At 41.6% G+C, this 10,774-nt stretch overlaps 1 protein-coding gene across 1 annotated transcript in view; it reads left to right on the top strand.

The window, feature by feature from the left end:
- Positions 1–2,929: 2,929 nt before the first annotated feature.
- LOC120247804 (cytochrome b-245 heavy chain) overlaps positions 2,930–10,774 on the top strand; it is a 33,882-nt gene continuing 26,037 nt past the window's right edge. Inside the window, exons 1-3 of the mRNA XM_039255842.1 lie at positions 2,930–3,023; positions 5,282–5,377; positions 6,638–6,748. Of these exons, the coding sequence (XP_039111773.1) occupies positions 2,979–3,023; positions 5,282–5,377; positions 6,638–6,748 (252 nt within the window). The 5' untranslated portion in view covers positions 2,930–2,978. The remainder of the gene's footprint in view (positions 3,024–5,281; positions 5,378–6,637; positions 6,749–10,774) is intronic.

The raw sequence follows: 10,774 nt of genomic DNA, 5'->3' as shown, positions 1-10,774 counted from the left end.
TCTATTTAACACAGTCTAGCTTGACACTAAAAGCTTAGGAGACAGTGAAGTCGACGTGGCTGGGAGAAGATATAGAGGCTCAATTTTCTTCATTCTCCGTATCCAGCCAATGCTAGTCATCCATTACCCGTTGCTTCTTTTTCAAACCCTCTGTCTTTCCGAGAGCGGAGCACATTACAATTTACTTGAACAATGTTTTCCAAAGAGAAGGTACTTTCCATAAAAGAAAGCTTTTACTCTCTCTGTCTCTCTGTCTCTCTCCGTCTTTCTCTCTGTTTTTTGTTTTTTTTGTTTTTTGTTTTTTGTTTTTTTTTGCAACTGTTCTCTCTTCTTCTAGCTGTGAAACTGATGGAGGTTCTTAAGGCTCTCAAGAAATCTCTACTCATAACCCCGTGATTACTTTTACAAACGGGGGGAAAAAGCAATAGGAGGGAATGGTTGAAAACCCATGGAGAATATTCTTCCTCTTGAATTTTCTCTCAGATTGTGGAGGGAGAGGAAGGGGAATTGGAAAACGTTCAAGAAACAGCTTTATGTGAAACAAAGAACATCATTTCCTAGTATATGAATATTCATGATCCCCTTCACATTGCATCCCCAGCAGAGCACAGGCATCAGGAGGTAGATGAGAAAATGTGGGAGAGACTTGAAGATTTAGATGGGGTAAAGGAAGACAAACCAGCAGGCTGGGAAAGAGAAAAGGGGCAAGAGTAGAGAGGAGGAGATTTTGATAAGTTTCAAAGAGCATGCTGGAGCCACAGCCACCCCCGTGGAGGAATCTGAGAGCTGCAGAGGGGGAGAGCAGGTGTTTAAGCAGCTTCTTCCTCATTGCCTCACTTCTTTAATTACACGGGTAAAAGAGTACATGCCTGAATTACATCTTATTTTTGTATCAGGAAAAGTCCAGTCAGGAAAACAAACCACCACATTTTAACACTGGGGGTTTCATACCAGGAATTTGTTACAGGGATGACGGGGAAAGTGAAGAGTCCCAACATGGGTGTGGAGGCAAGATAAAGATTAACAACTACAGGAAGTGGTTACCACCCTCAGTGTAGGAGGGACGCGGGAAGGAGGTGGTAGAACTCAAGCCCAGGAACCAGGGCCATCTGGCAGGCTAGAACTACCGTGGCGATGGCCAGCAGGAGCTCATGCCATAGAGGGAAAGGCTGACTGGTAGCTGCTGGAGCCTTCGTGGAAACACAGCCACTTCAGAGATGCCACTTGAAGCAGAAAGCTGGCAGGAAAAACACCCTGGCTTCTCTCCTGCTCCTCAGCCTCCCGATTGGCCTTGGCCGGCCAACCACACCAGAAGCCAGGGGGCCAAGGAGCCCGGCAAATCCGAATCGGAATTGCTCCCTGAAAGGGAGCAGAGCAAGAAAAGGGTGGGGAATAGATCTCAGAGCAAAGAGGCAAAAAGCGGCCCGTGTTTGGGTTGTCTAACTGTGTTTTTTTTAATTCACTGCTGTGTGGAATGGAATCATGCAGCCGTCTGCCCTTTATGTGGGTTATTCATGATCTAAGAGCAACAGAGAAGGTCACAGTTTAATACCTTTCCTTCGATATTAAGTGAGAAATAGTACTACTTCACTAATTCTGTGGGCTGTCTCAAGCGGTTCATAAATAAACAACCACAGCGGTTCATACTTCTCTTTTGGATTCTCTCCTTCCCGTATGCTTCTGTTATTTCTGATTTTAGCTCTTCATTAACTCTAGCAGTTGTACAACCACGTTTGTGCCATTGGTCAGCTTTGATCTCATATTGGGGTTACCATCCTACCTTCCGGTCTCTCTCATGTCCTGAAGACTGAGTAGTAGTGAGGGAAAAAAATGCTAAGTCTGGCTTTTGGCATCTGCCACCTCTGATACACATTTGTTTGGACCCTATTTACATAGCTAGCCTAGGGGATGCCATGTCTGCCTAGGAATACTACAGTCATCCAAACGTTTTGCTGTATCTGTTATGTTTTTACTTCCTGCACTTGTATGTGGGGTGATTTGGGATGGGATGGACATTGTTAGGCTTTTTGATTCTGGTATTGGTTAGAAGTGTTGCCAAATTGCTTGGATTTCAAATCCCAACTTTACTATTTCCTAAGTGCACGACCTTGGCCAAGTAACTTAACTGCTCTGGGTTTCAGTTTCCTCATCTCTAAGTGTAATCATACTAACAGAAACTACTTTAGGGGCTCCTGGCTGGCTCAGTCGATAGAGCGTGTGACGCCTGATCTCCTGGTTGTGACTTTGAGCCCCACGTTGGGTGTAGAGATTACTTAAAAATAAAATCTTAAAAAAAAGGAAACTACTCTTTTATAGGGGTTGAATTGTTAGAATCAAATGAATTTTTTTGTATACTGAATTATATATGTGTGTGTGTATGTGTGTCTGGGTTTATACACAAATGCATATCAATTCATATGTACATATATATGTTCGTCTATATATGTATGTGCGTGTATATGTGTATGCACACATACACATATGTATCTTAGAAAATTGGCACGATGTAAGCATGCTATAAATATCAACCATCATTGTTACTATTATCATTCTCAACAAGACTAAAAAATGCTGCTCAGCCTGTCAAAAGATAATGAATGACTTGTACCCAGCACAGAGTCAGGGCTTTTTCAAAATTGCTACTTGATAACTGGTTTTGAAAGTTAAGTCCGTGTGTAAAATCCATCCCATCGTTGGACTATTATTTGTCTCTCAGCTGTAGAAATTGGTTTCATTTCCTACTATGTTTAGTTAGGACTGGAGTTTTACAGACCCCTTTTCTGCAGTGTTCTTTTTCTTGTGGTTTAAAGATTTAAAGTTCTTATGGACACAAGATTTTCAGTTGACCAATGATTAGCTAATTTCTGATAATAGAAAAGGAAACTGATTGCCCCAAGGCTGCTGTTTTCATTTCCTCATGGGAAGAAGAAGCAGAGCAGAGAAGAAGGGCAGACAGAACGCATTGATCCTCTGTCACCATGGGGAACTGGGTTGAGAATGAGGGACTCTCCATCTTTGTCATTGTAAGTACCCATGAGAGGCAAATGAGAAATTTTCAAACTTGTCTGGGTTCTCTTGGAAAATGAAATAGAGCAAAACTTTTTGTTTGTTTGTCTTGTTTCTCTGAGAAATTGTGTTGAAACTGATTTACTGTGTGAACATACTTCTTTCTATCTATTAGCTGTAAGCTGGACTGAGTGCATTCTTCCAAACTTATTAATGGGAAGAATGTATCTGGGGACTCACTTCACCTACTTTATTTCTTGAGTCTTTGGGAGTGCTAAATTAGCCAGCATTTCACTGAGGGAGTAGAAGACATTTCATGCTAATGATCTCCGAGTCTAAGTTGTTTACTGATATTTACTCAGAGGTAAAGTTCTCTACTTTTTATGTGTTGATACCACTTAAAAATCGGCAATCGTAATTTTACACCATTTTCCAAATAACAGGTACTAGGCTGGCTCATGTATGGAAAATTGGCCTTTACTTCAGTAATTAAACCAAAAATAATTAAAGTTCTCAACCGTCTTTTTTTTAAAAAGTAACTTTTTCTCTCTGATGTAAACTTGAGCTCGTTGCAAGGTTTATAAAAATTCAAGGGAAAGCAATTGAAATAACTAGACTCATATATACAGTGGATATATGAAATATATATATAAATCGATATGATCCATCTTGAGAAACAATTTTTGTAAGTGATGATATCGCTAATTTTCAAATAAGCATGTTAATCTCTTTAGTTTTTTAGCATAACAAAGATCAACTATCATTTTAAGATGGCAGTCTCGGCAAAGCCATCATGAGCCACTGGGAAGACAGAAATGTGATTTATAAATAGCCTTTCCAAATAGCCCATGAAAGTATTATACAGATGTTAAAAAGAACACCTGTGAGTGGAATTTTTGAAAAAATGTTTTGTGAAGTAAATACTGAGTCTTTGAGTTGTACACACAGAGAGGAATTAGTGGCATAAATAAAGTAAAAACAAGAAAAATTATGTCATAAACAATGGTGCCAAACCAACGTTCTAATGCAATATAGAATTCTTCGGAGGACTCGGAGCTGTTAACTTGATTTCTTACCACCATTTTAAGAACAGATTACTCCTATAGAAACCAAGTTCATATATACTTTTCGTTCCTACCAGAGTTTTCCCCAGGAGATAACCTCCTTCTAAATTACACACTCATACACCTGAAAGCAAAGACACAGCTTGGAAAGCAAGAGTAAGAATGACAAGGTTAGGTAATGGAGAAATGGTTTTAGAACCTTCTTCTTAAAGAGAGATTGTTGTCAAGCACCTATGGACATTTAATAGTGTCAAAGCACAGGTAAGAAAAGATCACTAATAGAGCTGAAGGTAGAGGACTGGGCAGTGTTACCATGTCGTCAGTTCTTGGGATGAAATGAGCAGTCAGAATGTCGAAGGGTCTCTTTTTCTTTCCCTTTTCATCCCCCAAAATGCCCTCCTTAATGCCCGTCACCCATTTATTCCCCTCACCTACCACCCTGTCCAGCAACCCTCAGTTTATTCTCTGTATTTAAGGGTCTCTTATGATTTGCCATCCTCTCTGTTTTTATCTTATGTTTTCCTTTCCTTCCCCTATGGTCATGTGTTGTGTTTCTCGAATTCCACATCTGAGTGAAGTCATATGATACCTGTCTTTCTCTGACTGACTTATTTCACTTAGCATAATACCCTCATGTTCCACCTTCTTTGAAAAAAAATCCCATGCCCCTCACCCCCTCTTCGATACTGAATATCTCCTCTTTCAAAAGTTTGGCAAAACCTACCAAACAGAATTAAAGTCTCCACATTTTAGCTGATTCGACTCCCACTAGCTGGGGGTTGGGATACCGTGTGGGGGAGGGAGGCACCCGTGAGAAGAGAACACGATGTTTTACCAGTGCTGGGATAGCACAGTAACATATTCCTTTCCCTTCTTCTTTGAGAAGACTCACCTGCCGCTATCTATCTGTCTAAGGCTAAGAAGAAAAGAGGAGGCAGAAGAACAGAGGGGAAATAGGTTGATAAGAACCTGGCATACTGGCCAGTAGTAAAACAATCATGGGGAACAAGACAAGGTGAAAAGGTCAATTACAAAGCGTAGCGGCACTGTTGTACTAAAGAGCTGGCTTTCAGCTGGCTACACCGAGCTTTCTAACCACCTTTGTTAAAGGCTAGACTTGGGAAAGTCTTGACCCTGGCCTGACACCAGTCTTATGTGAAATCTACCCATTGAAATGTGGAATCTTCATGTAACTATTTCTCTTTGTGCAGCTGATATGGCTGGGGATGAACGTCTTCCTCTTTGTCTGGTACTACAGAGTGTATGCGTTAGGAGATAAATATCTTTACACTCAGAGACTTCTTGGGGTAAGTATAAGTCCCATCTCGTGCAGTATTGACCGGCTCACATTTCTAATCAAAGATTCTGGTTCATATTCCTTTCAACACTTTGAATAAATGTTCTCACCAACCCGAGCAGCACCGTCACCATCGCCCCTTCCATTGCAACCACCTGGGCAAGAGGCTTTAGGTCTTCCAGTGTGGGACGAACAAAAAGTGGGTCAGAGAATCCCCATGGCATCCCTCCCCTCCCAAGGACTGCTGTGCCACTGTTTAGCTTAACGAAGAAATCTAATACCAATTCTGGCGTGGCAGGCCAGGTTGGAGAGAGCGACCCAAGGGTGACACGGGTGGGACAAGTGGGACTTCCCATATTCTTTAAATCATCTGATTCCTGCCACTTGCATGCTCCCGGTACCATGTTGTGAAATTGTCTTCAGGAAATAAGCCTCTCCCTACAGATGGAGCCTTTGTGGAACTTGGCCAAGGTTTCGCTTTCACTGCCTAGGCCAGCAGAGTGAAGGCCCCCAACTTTCTGTGGGTCCATTGGCATTCTCGATTTCCTTGATCTGCCAGGGCTCTTCTTCATGACAAATGAAAATAATTACAATCCCAGCCGCCCCCACAGGATATCATTTCTTACATCATGCTGAAACCATGAATTCATCACTTCATCCTAATTATAATGTATTATATATCGTTTGTAAAAATAATTGTAATACACGATTATACGACACCAGTATAACTATTGTTAGCTTATTCACGTTGATACTGAGAAGGAGGATTTCCCTTTTCTTCCCTCTCCAAAATAGGCAAGTTCTTAAGGCATTATAAAGAACAATTATAATGCCAAAGCATTACACTATACCAACCTGAGTTACTGCCTAAATGAGTCTCAGTGCGAAGAAAACTTTCTTTAGAAAGCCCCAGTTTCTATAATGATACACATGCTTAAGTACGTAGGGGAAAGTGAAGTGATGTCTGCAACGTACTCTGAAATGCATCAAAAGTAAGATGTGTTGATGGCTAGATAGAGGGATAGGAAGATGGATGGATAGATATGTGATAGTGGAATCTGGGAGTTGGGCCAACAGGTATTCATGGTGAAATCATTTCAAATTCTCTTTATGTTTGAAAATGTTCATAGTAAAACGTTGGGGTGGGAGATGAGGGCCAGATGAAAACAAAGGATCCCACTCTGCCCTAAAGGTAAACTCTTAGCTCTTGAGGAGCTTCCTCCTCAGATGACTTGATGTCTTACCCCATTCCCTCTCCTGCACCTTCCAGGCTGCGCTGCCATTGGCCAGGGCCCCTGCAGCCTGCCTGAATTTCAACTGCATGCTGATTCTGCTGCCAGTCTGTCGAAATCTGCTCTCCTTCCTCAGGGGTTCCAGTGCGGTAAGAGCAAACATGTACAACATTGAAGTTTGAAGTTTGAAGGAAAGCAAACTAATGGTTTGTGAGGATTCCAACCTCTCTGCAATATGCATGAGCCAAGCCATGCCTGATTTTCCATTTTACTTGTATATTCATTGTGGATGGAGCTCCCTGGGACAGCCATTTAACTCGGAATAGACATTAAAAAACAAACAAACAAACACCCAACCAACCTACACCTCAGGAAGAGCAATAAAACACTTGTGCACGTGCGCGCACACACATACACACACACACACACACACACACACCAGACATACATAACATATTATGGGCTTTATGAGGCTGACATGGGATTTGGGAAATACTCTTACAGTGGCATGTTTTTCAAAATATTTAAGTCAGAGAAAATCTCTTTGTGGATAGCAGATGGAATCAATGAGTGAGGAGAGCAAAGCGGGTGACTAAGAGGTGTCAGGTCCATGGAACTGAGGGGTTCAGAGCTTTCTAAATGCTCAGGGCTTTTTTCTTTTTTTTTTAACTGTCACTTCAACAAAGTGGTGAGCCCCTAGATGTACTGTGCTAGAAGAAAGAAACGATTATGTAAGAAGAAACTTTGTAACCTATAAAATGGTATGTGAATTTCTTATTGTTAGTATTATACAAAGACGAGAAACAAGGAGCTTAGAAGGAGCTTCGAATGTACTTAGATCTACGTACTCAAATAAATATGATACAAAGCAAAATATATGGGTCCCCCAAAACATTAGAAATAAGGGGCTATGGGGAATCAAAGAAGGGGGGATTACATCAGGTGGGGCAGGGAATGAAGAATATCGTCTTAGTAAAAATGGCAACAAATATGGGCATATAGGGCTAAAATAAGCCACTAGGAAATGTAAATGAGACAGAAAGACATCCTACATGGATAAAATGGAATGCTCCAAAGCACAGAAAATAGTGAGGAAATTATATTCTTGAAAGCCCCATATAAGCATGACATGTGGCTTCTCTTTGGATTTATCGGCCATTCCTGGCCACACCAAAGAATGTAGCTTTGGAACATTTAGGGATTGACGTCTTGGTGGGACCTATTCTACTGGATCATTAGTAACTAATAGCCTCTGTTTTTCTTCTTAATAAAATGTATGCGTTTTATGTTAACCAGCTTTAAAAAATCTATTAGGTAGAGATAATTTATAGAAGAGACCAGGAAGCAATCCACTTTGATGGGGATGTAGGGATTGTAAAGAGCAGGTGTCTGAAGTAAGGCTGGAGAGAGGAGACCTGGAGCTTTGCTGGTAAACTAGGACATTAAATGAATGGCTGAGAAGTTAATACTTAATTCACCAATCACGGAATATTCAGAGGAAGGAAAGTGATCTAAACTGTCGATAACAAGTAGAATTTGCCTTGAACTCTGCCTTTTTTCCCCCAGTATTACTAAATTTGCTATTTGATTTACAAATATGAGATGAGAGGGACACAACTAACAGTAGACACTGATTACAAGGGTTTCTTTGTTTTTTTAAGTGTTTATTTATTTTGAGAGAAAGGGAAAGAGAGAGACAGAACACGAGCAGGGGACGGGCAGAGAGAGAGGGAGACACAGCATCCAAAGCAGGCTCCAGGCTCCAAGCTGTCAGCACAGAGCCCAATGTGGGGCTCAAACCCATGAACCGCAGGGTCATGACCTGAGCTGAAGTCGGATGCTCAATCGCCTGAGCCACCCCAGCGCCCCTGATTACAAGGGTTTCTAAATAATATTTGTAATCACAGAGGTCAAATTCCATTTGATTTCAAGTTGTATCAATGAGCCACCTGTAAAGTACAGTGCTTGGTATATTGTAGGTACCCAGTGAACATTTGCTAAATGAAGCTCCTATACTGTAGCTTTTTGTTTTTTAGGAAGGCACGATTCATTTTTGTAGCCTTCCTCTTAGTCCCGTTTGAATACTTTCTATTTAGAGGAAGTAAACCCTGAGAAACAGGCAAGGTTTTCACCAGGAAGGCCCATTAAGAAATCCTTGTTACCTCACAAGCCCAAATTGCAGGGCCACTGAACGGCCATGACCCATGAACAACACATGTCATAGTGGCTGCAGTTAGGCTTCTTGTGCTCCAGGAGGGAAGATGTTCATGAAGGTCTTTAAAGACAGGGGTGATTAAGGCTGCTCTTCAAATTGCAGAGAAGCTGTGCTAATCAGAGAGATCTACATGTAAGAGAATATTTTTTTAAGTTTATTTTATTTTTGAGAGGAAGACAGAGAGAGAGAGAGAGAGAGTTGGAGGAGGGGCAGAAAGACAGGGAGAGAGAATCCCAAGCAGGCTCCACGCTGTATGCGCAGAGCCCAAAGAGGGACTCAGTTTCACGAACTGAACCATGAGATCGTGACCTGAGCCAAAATCAAGAGTTGGATGCCTAACTGACTGAGCCACCCAGGTGCCCCAAGAGAATACATTTTTTAAAAATTAGCAGCAAGGAACATTCTTTTATAGATGAGGAGTGTCCCTCCTTCTGGGTTTCCCAACCTGAAATGTGAACTTTGCAAGTGAAACTTCTTTTCTGACTCGTGTGAAATGAGTGTGTTCAATGTGATCAGTGTTGGAAATCCGAATAGCTGCCACTTCCTGAGTCTTCCTGGAGCTCACCTCACAAAATCTGCATGTCAAGCCAGTGATATGGGGATGAAATTAAATGGGAATGTTGGAATTCAAACTCAGCTCATTGTGCCCCCGGAGCCCACTCACCTTCCCATGTGCCACCTAAACTCAAAACTGTCTTGTTGCAGTGTTATGGTCTTTAAAAATTCTATCATATTCATGAATTTGGGACATACTGAATAGCCTAGAAATGGCAAGGATGTTGTAGCTTCAAGGATTTGTTAGTAGGGCATTATGCATTATGCAAACTACACAGTCACAGAACTTTCATTCAGTTTCTAGTGGTCTTCATGAGTCAAACTCTGCTTTATAATCCTTCTAATTATTTGGAGAAATAAAGCCCCAGTATTGGCCCACCCCAGGGAAGATAAAGACTCTTAGCCTGCTTTGTTGTGGGAAATGGGGAAGGATGGAGCTCAGCTTGCAGAACTCCCCAAAGAAGCCTTAGTAATCCAAGCTTGCCATGAAAAACTAAATTCTAAATGGATGGGAGTCGGGGCACCTGGGTGGCTCAGTCAGTTAAGAGGCCGACTTCGGCTCAGGTCATGATCTCGCGGTTCACGAGTCTGAGCCCTGTATCAGGCTCTGTGCTGACAGCTCAGAGCCTGCAGCCTGTTTCAGATTCTGTGTCTCCCTCTCTTTCTGCCCCTCGCCCCCAGCTCGTGCTCTGTCTCTCTGTCTTTCAAAAATAAATAAATGTTTAAAGTTTTTTTTTTTTTAAATAAATGGATGGGAGTCCTAGTCTTAAGATCACAAAGAGAAAGGAAGGTGAGAGAGTGAGCTGTTACCTGTAACCGTATATAGTCTGAGAGTCAGAGGCCTTCAATGTGGCTCTATCTCTAACCATATGGTTTAGGAAAGCCTCTTGGACTTCCTGTCTCATAGGGTTTTTTTTTTTCTTTTTACCTGAAAAGCAGGTGAGACAAGGCAAACGTAAGAATGAACATCACATTCTAAAAGTATATATTAATTGGCTGTGCCTGTCAACTGCTGAGTTGTCAGTCAACAAATATTTGTTAAGTGCCAGCTATATTCTAAGCACTGGGGACACATGGTGAGTAAAGCGTCAGATATGAATGGGCCATGAGCTCAAGGAGCTTAGGGTTTTATGAAAGAGACAGAGAATAAACATGTGATTTCAAAGTTATAAACAGTGATGTTCTTATTTATTACATACGCTATTGCCACCATCCTACTGGACATTACTGTCAGCTCCTTTGCCTGAGTTCTGTAGATCGAAGGCAGGCTTTTGTAATTTCTCCCAAATTTCACATGAACATCTAATTTAGGTGACTCGAGTTCATGGCATGTGTGGTGAGACCAGGTGTACCTAAAATAGAACTTTTACGGATCTGTAGTGGTCACGTTACAGAAACTCCTGTT

The sequence above is a fragment of the Hyaena hyaena genome, unplaced genomic scaffold (assembly GCF_003009895.1).
Source record: "Hyaena hyaena isolate Hyena2069 unplaced genomic scaffold, ASM300989v1 scaffold_12, whole genome shotgun sequence".
Taxonomy (NCBI): Eukaryota; Metazoa; Chordata; class Mammalia; order Carnivora; family Hyaenidae; genus Hyaena; species Hyaena hyaena.
The sequence above is the reverse complement of the archived record's forward strand: the minus strand, read 5'-3'. Positions and strand labels throughout refer to the sequence as shown.